At 42.5% G+C, this 19,232-nt stretch overlaps 1 protein-coding gene across 1 annotated transcript in view; it reads left to right on the forward strand.

Moving 5' to 3' along the window:
* Nucleotides 1-19,232, forward strand: part of LHX4 (LIM homeobox 4) — a 67,704-nt gene that overhangs the window by 17,568 nt on the left and 30,904 nt on the right. Inside the window, exon 2 of the mRNA XM_043962575.1 lies at nucleotides 5,746-5,917. Within this exon, the coding sequence (XP_043818510.1) occupies nucleotides 5,746-5,917 (172 nt within the window). The remainder of the gene's footprint in view (nucleotides 1-5,745; nucleotides 5,918-19,232) is intronic.

The following is a 19,232-nucleotide window of genomic DNA, read 5'->3' on the forward strand; positions in this document are numbered from 1 at the left end:
ACATCTCCTGCCCTTAAGGGTTTATGTTCTTTGGGGATGAGGAAAGGGAGGTGGTGCAGTGGACAGTGCTAGACTCCTCTTCCTGACTTTAAATCTGGCCTCAGACACTTTCTACCTGTCTGACCCTGGGCAAGTCCCTTCACCCTGTTTGCCTGTTTCCTCATCTGTCAAATGAGCTGGAAAAGGAAATGGCAAACCACTCTAGGATCTTTGCCAAGAAAACTTTGCATGGGGTCATGAAGAGTCAGGCACAACTGAAAAATGACTGGACAACAGCAAGGGATGGTAATAACATCTGGATAGATAGGTAGATAAATATAGACAGAGATATGTAACCTATATATGTATGTGTCATCATTTAAGGAGACAAGAGAGAGCACCAACATCTGAGATCAGGAAAATCTTACCATAGGAAATTCATGGCTTCCCCTTAAATAATGCTCTCTTAAGGTTTTGTTTCAACTCTTTAATGGAAAATATAAGTTCTTTCCAACCAAGGATTATTTCAACCATTATCTCTGTATCCTCATGACCTAGCACATTGGCTGGCACATAGTAGGTGTTGATGGATAGATTGATTGATTAAAATGTAATTTTAAAAAAGCTCCCACCCAAACACACACGTGCTTTTAACTTGCATTTTGGATCAATCTAAGAACCACTTGAAGGGCCAGGGATGAGGTCCAAAGGCCCCATTTTGAGAGCCATTGATTCCAACAGGCCAGCCTGGGAGGGACCATCCCCCTTCTCCATCTGGATAGAGCCGCAGCTTGTCTGCTTTTGTGTCTCTCCCTTAATGTTATGTTGCTCTCCATGGACAGGCCTCTAAAAACTCCCCTGACATTCTCTGCATACATTAGCACTAATGTATTCTCTCTTGAATAGTCATCATATTAAGACTCCTGGTAGATACCTTCCTCGAAATAAATTTTATGTGCATACATCCTAGGTACTCACCCCCATGCATTTGTATATGTGAAGAGGAATATCACTAAATCTTTCCCTTGGAGAAGCAGCAAAATAACAACAATTATATATGTATATATGCTAGATTCTAGTATTCCCTTGTCAGAAAGTTATGTTGGGAGAGTGGCCCTGTTCCCCTGGTGAACCAGGGTGAGTAATTAACTCTTCCAGGGCACCAAGGGCCAATTTAGTAAATTACCCTTCCCAGGGCACTCAGGGACGCCCTGAAAGAGTTAATTCATCTATCTGGGGGAGGGCTGTGATCGTAGGGAGAATTTTAGTTACCCCGTCTCATCCAGAGGCTCAAGCTTATTATGGATATCAAGTCAGCATTTGTATTTCTACTGTGCTAGCAGATTCTAATGTCTCTACTGTAAGTCCCTGCTGTGGGGATGGGGGTGGGGGAGTGATGGTGGGAGGAGGTTTGAGAAGCCTTGGGAGTATATGCTTCCTACTCCGTTAAAGTGCTCCTATAGGAAAGTTGAGGAAATGCATTTCCCTCCCATCTTTGTAGAGATGGGGGACTATGGATTTGGTCTGTTGCATATACTGTCAGACACAGGTGATGAATTGTTCAGTTTTTCTGAGTTACTGCATTTCTCTCTTTTTTATTCTTTATTACAACAGATAGTTTGTAAGGCAGGGAGAAATGGAGAGGTATTCTTGGAAATGAGGGTGCTGTGAAAGCAAGATATTAAAAAAAAAAAAATAAGACTTCGGATAGAGCACCGGCTCTGGAGTCAGGAGTACCTGAGTTCAAATCCGGCCTCAGACACTTAACATTTACTAGCTGTGTGACCCTGGGCAAGTCACTTAACCCCAATTGCCTCACTAAAACAAAACAAACAAAAAACAAACAAACAAAAAAAAGACTTCTCAGGGAAAAATATACACATATATAGGAATATAAATATGTACACATTATATAGGTATTTATGTGTATGCGTATATATACTGATATATATACATATCTGTATACATATACACACATACATATACAGGCATTGTATGTGTATGTGTATAATATTGCTCTGCTTGAGATATCGGTAGCAGAGATTCTTCTGGCAGATCCTGAAAGCAACATCTCTAAGAGGTGATCAGATCATAGAACGTTAAAGCTGGAAGGAGTCAAAGAGATCATCTTGCTCAGCACTGTCATTGTGGTTTTACCTTTGGTTCCTATTGGACCCCTTCAACTTTTTGTCTTCAAACCGTCTTCCTTCCTGACCTCCCCTCAAAACTAGGTTCCACAACGGGACATTTTCTCATTGTGACCTTGTCCCACCACAAACCCGTTGCCCACACCACCCATTTCTGCCACTCTACCTACCCCCCACGCACATTCTTCTTCCACTAGTAGGCACTAGAGCTCAGCTCAATGGCTCCTGTTATTGGTATCTTGCTTCTTCTACTCACACTGAGCTGAGCTCCTTGCTCCTCTTTGCTTGATCAGCACACTACCTATATTTGGCTTTTAATCAACACAGGGATTTAAAAGAACAAAAACAAAACAAAAGAACAAAAAGAACATGAACAAAATGATAGGTGTCTTCAAAGCTAACTTTGCTCCTTCCAGGAGAATGTACAGGGAACGAGGCCTTCTTCTTTCTTAGTTGCCCCTTCTTTGGCTGACCAGACTCCTTTTTCTACCTCTTATCTCCATAATTAACTAATATAAGTATGTCTGACCTGGACTGTGGACCAAACACTCAGTGTTCCAGCTGAGGTAGATTTTGTTTGGCAAAATTACTAAGTCATAGGGTTTAGAGTTGTGTTGTTCTAGAACCTTCTTTCTGACCATCCATGGAAGTCTTAGTCTTGTGGGAAGCACATCTATCTGAGTCCTCCTTGGAGTTTTAGGCTATAAGGGCATTGAGATCATCTCCTTTATCCTCTATCTTGAGGGCTCTGGGCTCATTTGAGGTTCTCCTACACCCTCAGTCAAGTATTTGCTTATCACTTTAGCCCACAGTATATTCAGAGATATAACTAGGACTGGGCAAGTGGAGATTCGTACCAGAACACCAACATTTTAGATAGTGCTGTTAACACCTAGAGTCCTTTGTCAGCAGAGAAACAACTGAACTTAGAACAAAGTTAAGAAGAATAATGAATTAAAACAGAAGGCATGAGTTTTCCTCCCCCATTAATCATAACCTAGGTCAACTCCTCTCCAGGCACATTTTTGTCCTGCTCTTTCCCACTGTGACCTCCCCCACAGCGTCCTTCAGGTATCCCAGTATCTGTCACCACTTTCCCATTTTAACTGAATCAAGGATGTGTTTTAGCTTGCTTATTGTTCTTTACACCCAATACTACATTTTCCATCCCCATTCCTTTGCACTGGCAGTCCCTTAAACCTAGATAGAGCACCCTCCTTCTTTACCTTCATGTCTTGGTTTCTCTGGCTTCCTTTAAGATTCAATTCAATGCAGTGGATAGATTACCAGCCCTGGATTCAGGATGATCTGAGTTCAAATCCAGCCTCAGACACTTAACACTTACTAGCTGTGTGACCCTGGGCAAGTCACTTAACCCTCATTGCCTCACCAAAAAAAAAAAAAAAAGATTCAATTCAAGTGGGACAGCTAAGGTGGCACCGTGGATAAAGCATGGGCCCTGCATTCAGGAGGACTTGAGTTCAAATCCAGCCTCAGACACTTGACACTTACTAGCTGTGTGACCCTGGGCAAGTCACTTAACCCTTATTGCCTCACCAAAAAAAAAAGATTCTGGTGTCATCTTCTTCAAGAAGCTTTTCCCAGAGTTCCCAACTGCTAATGCCTTTCTTTGTAAGGTTACCTTCCATCTGCAACACATGTATCATATATATAACTTATGTATACATAACCTCCATCATTAAAATATAAGAAGGCAGGGGATATCTTTGCCTCTTCTTTGTATCCTTAGCACAAAGTACACTATCTGGTAGACAGTAAGTACTTAGTAAATACTTGTTGAATGACTGACCCAGGAACAAAAATGACCAGATATGGCTTTGAGTAGAAGGTACAAAATAGTGAATGGGTTAGTCTTGGTTTGGCCCGATGACCTCAGTTCAGCCTCTGTTTCATAGAATCCCGGAGCTGGAAGGAAGATCAGAGGCCATGGAGTCAAACCTCCACCAGAACAAGAAGCCCTATGCCACCATGTTGGGGGAGCAGTCTTCTGTCCCTTTACTTGAAAGGCCTTGCCCTGAGGCTGGCTCTCAGATGATGGGCCATCACCAAGACTTGTCAGGGTGGTAGAAACTGAAAGAGTTTGAGCTCCACTCAAGCACAATGTCTTCTGAGAGCCCAGGACCATAGCTGAGACAGGATGAGACAGCGAACTAACACTATGGGATTGTTCTGTTGACTAATACAATTGGAGCGATGAGGGATGAGGATGCATCTCATAGGAGGCTTAAGGTGAACTTTACAACTTTCACGGGTATTGTGGAGTCATGTGATACAGAAGTCAAAATGAGTAAGGTTTTTAAAATGAATTTATAGAAGTGGAGTCAGAGGCCCATGGAAACAGTTCTATCAAGACATAGTACCCCGGAGGTGTGTAATATGCATTTAGTGAATCGAATAAGGTCCCGGCTGGGTCAGGGGGATATTGTAGGTTGGCAAGTCTTTGACTTTTGTTGGGTTGAGTTTCAGGTGTGATGCCTTTCTTTTGGGAGCACAGAAATAAGAGAGTGGCAGGGACTTTTCTTCCCTTTCCCTCCCTCCCCCCACAAGCATTGAAAGCTGGTTCTGTTTGGATTAGTTGAGCCAGATTCGGTGACTGGCTATTCTTGAATCAGAAAGACATTTAGATAGGCTTGCAGGAAGACAGGCCTTGGATAAGGGGCACGGGCTTTCTCCACCCGAGAACTCCAGAGCTGACATAGCCTTGTCCTCCATCTCTATCCCATGGCAAATGTCCCTTGTCTTTATTGTTCATGTGACTTCTGATGATGTGGCCTTAATATGGCTTCTGTTGTTTTGGGACATGGTAGTCTTTTGCTGGGGATCATTCAGGCTAATGATGGAAATGATAGGAAAGTAGGGTGGGGATGTATATCATCTTGGGACTTCCTGAATCCACTGCCTAATACTAACTAGGAATTGTGGGATACAGGGCAAATTCATTGAGCACGGTGGGTGGAGAAGACAGTCTATACTATAAGAAGCAGTTGTGTGGACAGAGAAGCAGTATACACCCCAGAGAGTCTAACCTGAGTCCACATGATACCAGGAACAATCCTCAGTCCCCAGCTGTCAGGAGGAGTCATGGGTTGGAGAAGAGATGTGGGGAGAGCCCTGGGGAAGAGGTACAATACTTATAGAACCCTTGGGGGGGGTGGCCTGGACCTGGACAAGGGACCTAGTATGATTATTCCACATCAGGTAGGGCTGGTGGAGGACCCTGAGATTCAGAGATGGTGGAGCAGAAGAACAGTGTCAGAAAAAAAAAACATGCACCCACCCCTAGCCCTACCCCACTCCTGTCAGTTACCCTCAGCATCCTTCCCGGTTTTTCTTTCATATTATGACTCTACTCCACCAGACTGGAAATGGACAAATAGCATATGAATGATTTCCCTGTAATGCAACATGGGTCATTTCCATTGCTACCTTAGTTCTGCCTCCCTAGAAGAGTAGAGCAGAATGGAACTCATAGCCAAACAAGTGTTTCTGTTTGCCTGCTGAGTGGTCTCTGCACGTGGCACCATGCACAAGGCTGACACTGCTCTTTCTTCTCTCTCTCCTCTCCTCTCCTCCTCCCTGCCACCTCCTGCCTCCTCAGAGATCCCTCAGTGTGCCGGCTGCAATCAGCACATCTTGGATAAGTTCATCCTCAAAGTCTTAGACAGGCATTGGCACGGCTCCTGTCTTAAGTGTGCAGACTGCCAGATGCAGTTGGCCGACAGGTGCTTCTCCAGAGCGGGGAGTGTCTACTGCAAGGAAGACTTCTTCAAGTAAGTTAAAACTAGAAAAAAATCAATGTCTGTCTTTGCTCAGTGCTGAAGACTACTCAGCCAGTAGCTGTAGGGCAATTTGCCCAATAGTGATACATCTGCACTAGAAAGTGCTAGTGGTTGTGATGGCAAAATAACCAAACCCAGGGCAGTCACCGGGCCGCACCATTACCATCAATGTCACCATCACCATTGCCATCATGGGGATTGTTTTTCAGAAAAATCGGCTTTAGGGGAATTATCTTACCCCTCTTGTCTCCTCTCAAGCTTTGAGTATAACATTTGTTTCTCCTCAAAGATGGCAAGATAGAAAAACAGTGGCCCCTCACATGCACAGTCTTAATTCAGTTTTAAACTATCACGATCTAAGTACCCAGTAGATGCTTAATATGCAACTATTGAATTAAATAAGGTCCTGGCTGTGTCAAGTGGATATCGTCAGTTGGCAAACCTTTTACCTTTCCTGGTTTGACTTTTAGGCCAACCTAAGACTTTTGGGGATACACTGTATAGCACTTTAAAGATCGAAAAGTGCTTTTTGACCTTCGCAACAATCCTCTGAGTCAGGAACTACAGATATTATTAGCCCCTTTTTACAGATCAGGAGAGTGAAGCATAGGAATGGTGGACTATGTTCAATCAGGGAAGGCTTCCTGACAGAGAGAAGGAGTTTACTTAATACATTCAGTCGAGAATAACCCTGAGCAAGATGTAGACAAGACATCTGAATGACTGATTGCATTTTTCAGATTTCATTCAGATGTTTTGCATTGGGCAGAAACATCTTCTAATTAAAACAAGCTGGGGCAGCTAGGTGGCGCAGTGGATAGAGCACCGGCCCTGGAATCAGGAGTACCTGGGTTCAAATCCGGCTTCAGACACTTAACGCTTACTAGCTGTGTGACCCTGGGCAAGTCACTTAACCCCAATTGCCTCACTAAAAACAAAACAACAAAGCAAACAAACAAAAAAACAAGCTGAGCCCAAGACACAATGACTTGGGCATGAGATGAGGATGGGGGGGGGTAGCTGGAAGTAGAGATACACATTATTTTTTAGAACTTCTTTTCTTCCAGAACTTCTTTTTAAATGAAGTATTTAGTTAAAGCAAATTCGGCAAGTAATGAAGACACTGAGGATTTGATCCTTTTTAGAGTCTCAGATTTCTTTAGGTCAATTTGAGTTTTAAGAGGTTGTTGAAGATTTGTATTGTTATTTACCTGGGCTACATCTGTCCAGATGAAGGGCACAGTGTGGAGGATGACACAGGACTGTGCCTGTCATCTATTTTGTCACCTAATCAGATATCGACTACCTTCTGTTCATCTCTGTTTCCTGTGAGGGAGTCTTGCCTCCCCAGACAGATCATAGTCTTTCTTGAGACTGGAGACTTTGTTTTCTGCCTTCTTTGGAATCCCTCCTGGGCCCAGGCAGGCTCAGGAAATGAAGACCAACTTTCAGCTTTTTCCTCTCCTGCTTTTTGTAGTTTTGCTGCTCCCTCTTCCCATTTTTCCATTCTCTCTTCTCACCTATGTCTCCTTTCCCCAGTGTTCACTTAGATGCTATTAACTGACCCTATTCACTTCATACTTTTGTCCACATCCTTTCCCCTTGCCCCAAGCCAGCAGACCCCTGCTCCAGGGAAGTTCTCATGGGCTTCTTGAATGAGGCAAATCCCATTGGGTCTCTTAGCCAACTTTAGGTCAACTAGACAGAGGCTTAGGGAGGACAAAGTTAAGTGTGTGGGTGTGTGGTTGTTTTCACATATGAGAGAGACAGAGAGAGGGTGAGGGAGAGGGAGAGGAGAGACACAGAGATAGACAGAGACACACAGACTTGGAGAAATATAGATACAAAGAGAATGGAAGGGAGAAAGAGAAGGGGGAAAGAAAGAACTATGGAATCTAGATGCAGATTGAACCATACTATTTTTTTTTTTGCTTTTCTTTTTTGAGGTTTTTCCTTTTTGCTCTGTTTCTTCTTTCACAGCATGACTAACACAGAAATATGTTTAATGAGATTGTACATATATAACCTATTTCAGATTGCTTGCTGTCTTGGGGAGGGGGAGGGAAAAAATTTGAAACTAGAAATCTTATAAAAACAAATGTTGAAAGCTATTTCTACATGTAACTGGAAAATAATAAAATACTTATATATATATGTAAATATATATATATATATATATATGTAAATAGATAGATAGCTCCAGGGAAGAAATATCCCACTTCTTCCAATTGTGAGTAAGACTCAACACCCAATATTTTCTGGTGTTCCTTTCTAGTATCTGGATTTTAATTGTTAGTCAGGCTTCCCTTCACTCAGGGTTTGGGGATTAAGGAGGTTAGATAATAAGACTGTTGTCAGGGTAGCATATTTCAGATCTAGATAGGCAGTAAAAAAAGGTCATTGAGGGAGTGACAGGAGATATTCTGGAGGAATAGAACCAATAAAAGAAGATAAAAGGATTTAAAGTTTAAAAAGGAGTCTCAAAGTGCCATTAGAAAGTCTACCATAATAAGGGACCTATCATGTTTAACAACCTGACTCTTGGATAAAAAAAATGTACACATGACACGCTTTATTCAATCTTCATGATTAACATTTTTTCCATCACTGTCTTAAGTTTAGATAACCAACAAAACAATATATCAAGCCCCAATTTGTAGCATTTGCCAATTTCCGAGGTGGAAATGCTCACACTGAAAATTTAACAATCAGCTCTGGGAGCCAGTATAAGCTGCTTCTTTGTATCTCACATTTCTATAGCACTTTGCAATTTATGAAAAAAAAAAAAAGACAACACTAGTATCAATATGCATCTTTCACAATTCCTTTCTCTTTCTGGATCATTTTCTCTAATCAGTAGGTTTGACGTAGGTTATTCCTCGGAAATGTCTCTAGCGTATCTTCCTTATTTTCCATTTTATTTGCTGTCATCCTAGTTCAATCCCGTGTGGTCTTTTCAAAATGGCTTTAGCTATCTATTTTTTATGTCATAGTCATTTATGGAATTCCCCTTCCTCCTTCCCTCACCTCCAGTTGGATCTTCTGTAATAAAGAAAAGTACTTAAAAAAACACTGGGTACTCTGGGTGTATCTGTCAATATTGGTAGTCCTCATTCTTTCTGCCAAGAGGAGGGAGGTATGCTTCATTATGTTTTCCCAGACCATCATTGGTTTTTCAATTGCTTGGAGCTTGAATTTCTTCTAGTAACCTTTTCATTTACATTGTTGCAGTTTTGTATATTGTTCTTTTGGTTCTGCTTTTTCCAGTCAGAAACAATTCAAATCAATCTTCTCATGTTTCTCTGAATTCCTCTCATTTATCACAATACTCTTGTGTTACATTCATATAACATAGTTTGCCCATGCATTCTCCAATTGGTGGGCACCCCTTAGTTCTCTGCTACCACAAATACTGCTGCTATAAAATATATATTTGTATATATTGAATCCTGGTTTCTTTTTTTGATCCCTTTGACAAATGTGCCCACAAGTGGGACTTTATTACCCTTTGCCTGCACTACTGTAATAATCTCCAGTCTTCTTGTATAGAATAAAATATATCTGTTTCCTTGCATTTAGATGAGAAAGCCCAGGCACTGAGAAGTGGGGCAAGTTGCTCAAGGTCACAGTGCTTGCTCATGGCCAACGTGTCTTGGGACTTTGTTGCTTGGAATTGCCTGTTTGTGGCTTGGCCCACTAAGCCATGCAGGCTTTGAAGCTGGTATCTGGTCTGGGCTTGCCATCTTTGATAAATTGCCAGCATGCTGCCTGCTGTTGCTGATGGTGGATCAGGCAAAGGTGTAGTTTGGCTGCAGCAGTCAGTGTGGGGCGTAGTCACTGGAGAGCCTAATGTCAGTCAAGAGCATGAAATCTATAGGAGTGCTTTAGAAGGGAATACTGAGAGCCTGGTACTTGAATTTACCCATGGAAATTGAATTCTTGGTTCTCCAAGTAAACTGGTTTAATATTTTTTTACTATAAAAATGTGAATTATTGTTACTATTATGAATAATAATTCATAAAATGCTCATTTAGAACTAGACTGAATCCTTCCTGCTACCACTGAAGAAAACTGTAAATTCCTTCTCTAGAGATCTAGAATAATTAATTATTTTAACAACTTTATTTAATAAAGTATGTATATATTAAGGGAATAATGGCATAGTGGATAGAGAGCCTTAGAATCAGGGAGATCTAATCTGATACATAATGGCTATATGGTTGTGGGCAAGTAACTTACCTTTCAGTGACCCTGGGTAATTCTTTAAGACAATAAACTGCAGAACAGTTATTGATCTGCATTGCCAGAAGGAGTTCCCTATACTATTGGTGATAAACTCAATTAGATCAAGATACTCTGTATCCTTGAATGCCACATATGAACTAAGAAAACCACACATTGACATTATCTGTGTTGTATCTTTATTTTATTAAACATTTCCCATTTCCATTTTAATCTGGTTTGGGTTGTACCCGGGAGATTTATTTGCAGTAGCAGGCAGTACATTTGACACCTCTGTCTCACACCAATGAAACCATAGGTCTAGCACTCAAAATAGAAATGCTTACTTTGTACAGGGCATTGGACTCCACAGGCATACATGGACGGAACCTTATCTTTAGCGATATACCTGGGGGTAGGAGGGAATGGGAGGATAAAAGACATCCAAGTACAAGTTCAAATGTGGTTGGTGCACTGAAGCCAAACAGAAGAGGAGGGATCTGAGAAGGAAAAGATGGGTCCCTTCCATCTTGGGAAGGTTTGATGTGACAGGGGATACCTGGATAGGGTTTGAAGGAAGAGAAAGATTTCAACAGGGAGGGAGTCACTTCCAAGTCATGAGGATGGTGGGCAGAGAGGGAGGAAGAGGCAGCCATTCAGTTTATTTGGTGGTATTTTTATTTTGTTTTGTTTTGTCTTGTTTTGTTTTGGTGAAGCAATTGAGGTTGTGACTTGCCCAGGGTCACACAGCTAGTAAGTGTCAAGTGTCTGAGGCTGGATTTGAATTCAGGTCCTCCTGACTCCAGAGCCAATGCTCCATCCATTGCACCACCTAACTGCCCCCATTCAGTTTATTTGGAACAGAGACTGTCTGAAATGGAGAAGTATGTTGTCAGGAGAGTTAGGTTGGAGCCAGATGAGCCTTGAATGTCAAAACTAAGGAGTTTATATTTTGTCCCGATGGCACTAGGGAGTCATTGAAGGTTGAGGGGAAGCAATGTAGAGTAGCACTAGCTGACTACCAAAAACCTGCATCACTGTTTTCCTCACTATCTCTCACTGCCTATATCCAATCTACTATCAAGCCAGTATTTTACCTTTGCAGTATCTCTCAACTGCATCCCCTTCTCTCCTCTAACACTGCCACTGCTCAAATGCAGGCCCTCATCAGCTCACACTTAGGCTTTTGTCATAGCCTGATGATGGTGGGTCTGCCTGCTTCAAGTCTCTCCCCACTCCAATCCATCTCCCACTCAGCCTTCAAAGAGCTTTTCCTAAAGCTCAGGTCTAGTCATGTCTCCCCCACATTCAGCAAACCAGAATGGCTCCCTGCTGCCTCCAGGAACAAGCCTTCCTCACGAGCCCCCTCCCACCTTTCCAGTCTTCTCACATCCGACTCATTAAAATGTGCTCTTCCACCGAGCGACACTGGCCTTCTGGCTGTCCCATGGACAAGATACTGTATCTCTTGGCTCTGGGCATTCTCTCTGGCTGTCTCCCAAGCATAGAATGCCCTTCCTCTTCATTTCTACCTACCGACCTCCTTGGCTTGCTCTAAATCCCAACAAAAATTCCACCTTATACAGGAAGTCTTCCCTAACCCCTCTGAATTCCAGTGCCTTCCCACTTTTAATTGTTTCCTATTTATCCTGTATAGAGCTCACTTTGTGTGTGTGTGTGTGTGTGTGTGTGTGTGTGTATATATATATATATTTAAGTGAGGCAATTGGGGTTAAGTGACTTGCCCAGGGTCACACAGCTAGTAAGTGTTATGTGTCTGAGGCTGGATTTGAACTCAGGTCCTCCTGACTCCAGAGCCGGTGCTCTATCCACTCAACTACCTAGCTGCCCCACTTTGTATATTTTTTGTCTGCATGTTCTCTCCCCCACTAGATTGTAAGCTCCTTGAGGGCAGGAACTGTCTTTTGGCTCTTTTTGTATCCCCTTCACTTATCACAGTACCTGGTACCTAGTAGGCCCATAATAGATGTGTAGTGATGAATTTTATCCACAGCATGGTGGGGAAGAGGGAAGGTTTTGGAGATCAGGATTTCCCCAACATTAGAGGCAAGCTACAGTAATTCTAACAATAGGCAGCAGAGGGTGCTATTGGTATGTACATGGGGCAGAAAGAGTCTTGTGAGGAGGGAGGACATGCTTTGCTGCTCTTGTATTTTCCTGTGGCAGGCTGCTGAAGATTCTTCTGATGTACAGCAGGAGGGTAGTTTTGTTTTTTCTTCCTTCCTTCCTTCCTTCCTTCCTTCCTTCCTTCCTTCCTTCCTTCCTTCCTTCCTTCCTTCCTTCCTTCCTTCCTTCCTTCCTTCCTTCCTTCCTTCCTTCCTTCCTTTCTTTCTTTCTTTCTTTCTTTCTTTCTTTCTTTCTTTCTTTCTTTCTTTCTTTCTTTCTTTCTTTCATCCTTCCTTCCTTGGCTCCCATTTCTCAACAGAAGGTAAATAAAAAGCAGAGGACCAAAGAAATAAGCAGTGTATGTGACTAATGCAGCATAATGGGGATGTGATTTGTTCTAATAACAACCAGTGTCGAAGCATTCTGGAGCAAACTCAAAGCTTAAGGAACCTTCCATGGCACATCCCACTTTGAATTGTAAGCTGAGAATAACAAGATCCTGCAGTGAGTGTGTTTGCTAAAGATGGCTCCCTTTATGGGCTGAGATCTCCCATAACCCCTGACATAGCCTAGGTCTCTCTGTACAGGCCTGGTAATTCCAATAGGGACCTAGGACTGGGGGGTACTGAGCAACCTGTTCCTATCACAGACATGGGGGAAGTCTCTTAGTCTCAGTGTCAGCCTCTGACAAATGTCCCTCTTTCTACTTCCCTTGAGGCTGTTGTGCTCTTAAAGCAACAGCTATTTGTCCAGACCGTAACCACCTGTGTTTAAATGTCATCGCAAACACAATGGATGGCACATGCTTGAAACCAGTCTCCAGCTGGATGCCTCTGGCAACCAGCCACCATCTGTGGCTCCCCTGCTTATCCCGGGCCTCTAGGGAGGATGAATTCAGAAGCACAGCCATCCGCACTGCCAGAGCTCTCCCTTGAGAGCTAGTGTGGCTGGCTGTGTCTTGTTTAAGGGTTTCTAAGGGGTAGGTCGTTTAGGAGCAAGTCTTTGTTGCTTGCTGAGTGGGCCTTTAACCCTGGGTAGCTTTTAACAGAGGCACCTAAGGTCAGGACCCTGTCCATCTGCTGCTGCTGACTAGCCATGACCTTGTTCTCCAGGCTGTCTGAGTTTTCAGAGCAGATTCCTATCCAGCAGCCACTGTGGCTTCTTTCACTCTCCAGAAGTATGTTGGATCTGCTTCTTCCCCCTTATCAATCCTGTCTGGAGGCTGACTGAGAGTTAGGGCTTCTGGGACTATCAATCCACAAATATTTATTAAGCACCTGTATGCCAGGCACCATGCCAGGGTCTAGATTGCTCCTCTATCATTATTCTTCGCTATTAGAATAGGATTTAGATGCAGTGGATAAAGCACTGGCCCTGGATTCAGGAGTACCTGAGTTCGAATCTGGCCTCAGATACTTGACACTTACTAGCTGTGTGACCCTGGGCAAGTCACTTAACCCCCACTGCCCTGCCCAAAAAAAAAGTTACTTATGGGGCAGCTAGGTGGCGTAGTGGATAGAACACTGGCTCTGGAGTCAGGAGTACCTGAGTTCAAATCCAGCCTCAGACACTTAACACTTACTAGCTGTGTGACCCTGGGCAAGTCACTTAACCCTAATTGCCTCACTAAAAAAAAAAAAAAAAAAGAATAGGATTTAGAGCTGGAAAGGGCTTTTTTAGTCCATACTCCCCCCCCCACCATTTTACAGAGGAGGAAACTGAGTCACTAAGAAATGAAGTGGTCTGCCCAAGGTCATGGAGAGGTAGGAAGTAGCCAAGTAGGATTCAAACTGGGCCCTCTGGCTCCAGAATGCAGGCTTCTTTCCACTGTATCACTGATTCTCTGGCTCTCTCTCTCATTGTCCCTGCAATCCCAGAGAGCAGGGGAAGGGGTGGGAATGGGAGCCAATGCTGATACTGCTTTGGAATCCTCCATAACAGCAACCCAGGATGTTTAAGGAGCCAGCTTTGGAAGCTGTGGAGTGCCCGCTGGGAACTATGCCAGGCTTCTACCACTTTCCATCTTTCCTCCTCCAGTCAGTCAATCTTAAAGTGGCCAACAGAGCCATCAGCAAAGGGCAGGTAAGCAGTGTCCTTGGGAGCGCAGGAGATCCTGAGCAGTCTTTGTGCTTACCAGGGCTCCCAGATCTGGGATAATTGGTTCCCTCAGAACCCAGTACATTGTGTTACTATTGTTCCATCATGCTCTGTATTCAAGTTAGGCCAAGGAACAGCCTCTCTGGCTATGATCAGTGGTTCTCCCCTCATCTTCCTCTGAGGGAAGAAACATTCCTTCACTGGAAAACTTTGGCCAAATCAATTGCTTCAATAACTCAGGGGTTTCCTCATCTATGAAACGAGTGCAGGCCATCAGCTTTTGTGAGAGCAAAGACAGCTTTTGGAGGGAAGGGGTCAATGGAAGGGTTGTTTACACCCTTACTCGATCCCTAAGAGCAGGGGTTCTTAACAGGATTCCAGGTGTCTGTGGATGGATTTTAGTGGGTCTGTGAACTTGGATGGGAAAAAGGATATCTTTATTTTTACTAATCTTTCATTGGTACCTGTTTTGTTTTCCAATTGAGAATATAGGCAACAAACCATTATTCTGAAAAGGGGTCTAAGGCTTCACCAGAGTGCCAGTGAGATCTGTGATAAAAATAACAATAAAAATACTTGCCTTTTCTCTTTTATTTTAATAAAGGCATTTAATTAATGAATGACTAACATTAATAAAATAATTAATAACACTGGATTTTGTTCCCCTAGGACATAGGTTCCTTTTACTCTACTAACACCCTTATTATTTATCTCTGTTGTCTTGTGGTAGAGTTTCTCTCTTGTCTGTTCACCAGCAGGTATCTATAGTTATAATAATAATAATACTTATATAAATGTGATATTAAATAGCATTTATATAGTTCCTACTATGTGCTAAGCACTTTACCAACATTATTGTATTTGATCCTCACAAAAATCCTGGGAGGTAGATGCTATTATTATCTCCATTTTTATAGATGAGGAAACTGAGGTAGACAGAGGTTAAGTGACTTGCCTAGGATTACCCAGGTAGTAAATAACCTGAGTCAGATTTGAACTCAGGAAGATGAGTTGTTTTCTGGACTCTAGGCCCAGTGCTCTATCCACTGTGCCACCTAGTTTATCAAGGTTGACAACTGGACAGAAATGATGATTTTTAAAAAGTTTAACTGACGTATTTTGTTTTGACATTATAAATATTTACAGATAACTCCCACTTTGTGAGGTGTCTTATGTTAAAGCAAAACACTTGAATAAAACTCATAAGACAGTGCCCTCATCTGAAATTGCACATAACATTTCACAACTTGTAGCACTCCTCAACTCTATTTATAAAAAATTTACAGAAGTCTATTTTCTCTCTTTCCTTTCCCATTGGGAAAAAGGAAAATAAAAATTTCTTGTAACAAATATGCATAGTCAAGCAAAACAAATTCCCTCAATGAGTGAATACAAATATACATATAAATATATATACTGTGTACTCACACACATATATATGGATGTGTGTACACACATATATTATGTCACACACATATATGTGTGTACCTCATTCTTCATCCTAAATATATCACCTCTCTGTCATGTTTAGCATGTTTCATCATTGGTCTTTTAGAGTCATGAATGGTCATCCTATAGATCATAATTCTTATAGCTTTCAAAGTTGTTTTACAGTGTTGTCACCATATAAATTGTTCTCTTGGTTCTGCTCATTTCATTCTTCATCAGATCCATTTTAAAGGTAATGCTTCATACTCACTTTCCCAAAGTAACCTGAGTGATATTTGCTTCATTAATTCTGTGATGGTGCTGACCACTTACATTGCCTTGGCCCCTGGGGTGCTTACACTGCTGGCTGATGAGCCTTTGGCACCGGCTGATGGCAACCATAGTTTCATCAATCTGGAAATCACTTTGGCAACCAAAGCATAAGAGGAAAGGAAGCTGTACCACAAGTTTGGCAAGATGAGAAGAGCAGGGAGGGAAATAGGACTCTAGACTAGAGGATCTCTCCCACAAGAATCCATAAGGATCCTGCAAGAGGTGGACCCTTTTTTGCTTTATCATTGTGACCCTGGTTGGCTTGCAGTGGGCACTGGTTACATCTGTCTACAAGGCTACATAACGCTCATTCCAAGGAGAAGGGAACAGAGGCACAAACGGGGCACTTGCCTTAGGCTACCCAGTACATTAGTGACAGAGAAGACAGGAATCGCTGGCTTCCAGGTTTTTTAGGCTGGTGCTTTCTGCAACCAGTCCTTGTTCTGGCTCACGGTAACCATGAAGAGTCTGTCTTCTCTGATGATCACTTGATCACACTGTGAAGAGGTGCTTTATTGTTACAGTATGTGCCTAGTACAATGAGCCAAAAGGGACCTCAGAGATAATCTAGTCTAACCTCATTTTATAGATAAAGAAATTGATGTCAGAGAGGTTAAGTGATTTGTCTAAGGTTGTACAAGCAGTAAATGACAAAGTCAGAATTTGAACCCAGGTCATTTGGCACCAAAGCCAGCATCCTTTTCTATCTTCCCCAGCTGCCTTTTAAGTGGGAATAAAAGAGGGGAGAGACAAGGAGGAAAAGAGATGGAGGAAGAGAAGGAAAAAAAGGTAAAAATAGAAGAGGGGGAGCCTGAGAAGATAATGACGGCATTGGCATGAATGGGAAGGAGTTTCTAAATGAGTTACATGTGCCTCTTGGAAGTGGGAAATGATTTGGTGAAACCCAATTCAGGCTAGTGTTTCCAAGTCAGCATTATAGAACCATATTAGGTGATTAAGAGATAGACATAGATGCCACCAGCAACAGTCCTATCACTGAATGATAGAGTTGGTGGGAAAACTGACACTCAGAGAGGAAAAGAAATCTGCCTCAGGTCACATAGCTACTTTTTTTTTCTTTTTCAAATCAGCAACGATTTATTAAGTCCTACGATGTGCCAAGCATTGTGGGATACAAAGAAAGGCAAAAATATTCCCTGCCCTCCTGAAGCTCACAATCTAATGAAGGACACAATGTGAAAATAACTATGTACAAATAAGCCACTTAGTGGCAAAGTAAAATTATAGCTTAGGTTTTCTGGTTCTTAGTTTCATATCATTTCAAATGCCCCCTGCAAAACTGCTCTAGGGGAACATGGGGCTTGCTACAAATGCAAATGATGCCTTCAGACTTCCATTTAACTTAGCTGTCAGGACCTCAACAGCATGGTGATGTTTTGGGGAAGGATAATTGACCACACTGTACCCTGGCAGCTCCCCATTCTGTCACCGAGAGAGGGAGACAGAGACAGAGAGATGGAGAGACATTATTTATTAAGCATTTATTATGTGCTATACTGTGCTAAGCATGGGAAGTGCAAAATACGCAATAAAGGTAGCTCCTACCCTCGACAGAGCTTACATTCTAATGGGGAGGACAATCCATTAAAGGGAGGGGGGTACCTGGGAAGGGGCAAATCTGGAAAGGGCCTGAGTTGGGAGTGGAGGCTTGAGAGAAATGATCATGGATGACCCAGGCTTCTTCATGGAATTAAATTCCAGGCAAGAACTCAGGGGGGAAGAGGCATCTTTAAGGTGAGAAGGGTGTTGGTTCAGTGTAAAAAGTCCAGAGAAATGTATTAACTGAAGCTGAGCCTACTCTTTGGAAAGGTATACCACAGCTGTTTTGTTCTCTGTTCTCACCTCCAAGGGAAGAGAGACTGGGGCAGGAGGTGGTAAGCTATTCTTCACCTGGTGGCGAGCTGTATAATAAAGGACAGCTTTTAGTTACCACAGACACTGTCAAATGATGGCTAGGTACACTTTAGAGTCATTTATTCATCAGTTTATAGATATAGAGCAGGAAGGAACCTGCCAGGTCATCTCTTACAACCTCTTCATCTTACAGATGCAGAAACTGAGTCTCCAAAAAGGCTAAGCAACTTGCCCAAGGTGGCACAGTGAATACAGTGATGGGTCTAGAGTCAAGCAGACCTGAGTTCAAATACAGTTCCAGGTACTTTCTAGTTGTGTGGCTCTCGGCAAGTCATTTAACCTCTTTCTGCAAGGTTCCTCATCTGTAAAATGGGGACAGTAACAGCAACTGCCTCCCAAGGCTGTTGGGTGGATCATATGAGATAATGTCCGTAAAGAGCTTAGCACAGTGTCTGGAATGTAGTTTTTGTTGGTGTTTGGTCGTTTCAGTTGTATCCAACTCTAACCCTAATCCTAACCCCATTTGGGGTTTTCTTAGCAGAGATACTGGAGTGGTTTGCCATTTCCTTCTCTAGCTCCTTTTATAGATGAGGAAATTGAGACAAAAAGGGTTGAGTGACTTGCCCAAGGTCACAGAGCTAGTAAGTGTCTGAGGCTGGATTTGAACTCAGGAAGATGAGTCTTCCTGATTCCAAGCCCAGTGCTCTGTGCACTATGGTGCCACCTAGCAGCACCCATGACTTCTTGGTAGTTTATTCTAATCTCCATATTAAGAAAAAATGAAAACCAATTTCACCCCCTCCAACAGAGATGGTCCAAATCAGTGGTCTGCAACCATTTTAAGTATGGGGACTACCCTTTCCCCCATTTTTTCAAAATAAATTTTATTGATGTATTTTGGTTTTGTATTATAGTCATTCCTGGATTTGGCACAAAAATCTCCCCACCCTCTCTCCACTTTAGCATTGAATCCCCCTTTATAACAACAACAACAACAAGTTGAGACCTCATTTGACAATGTCCACAAACATTCTGCTTCCATGGTACCTTGCCTCTCATTATCTAGTTTCAGCAATGAGGAATATGGGTTATAGTTACTCAAAGTTTGACATTGCTTTAGTGTTCTTTTTATTTCCATCATCATGTATATTTTCAGATCCCTTTTTTTTTTTTTTGAGTGAGGCAATTGGGTTTAAGTGACTTGCCCAGGGTCACACAGCTAGT

The sequence above is a fragment of the Dromiciops gliroides genome, chromosome 4, assembly GCF_019393635.1.
Source record: "Dromiciops gliroides isolate mDroGli1 chromosome 4, mDroGli1.pri, whole genome shotgun sequence".
NCBI lineage: Eukaryota > Metazoa > Chordata > Mammalia > Microbiotheria > Microbiotheriidae > Dromiciops > Dromiciops gliroides.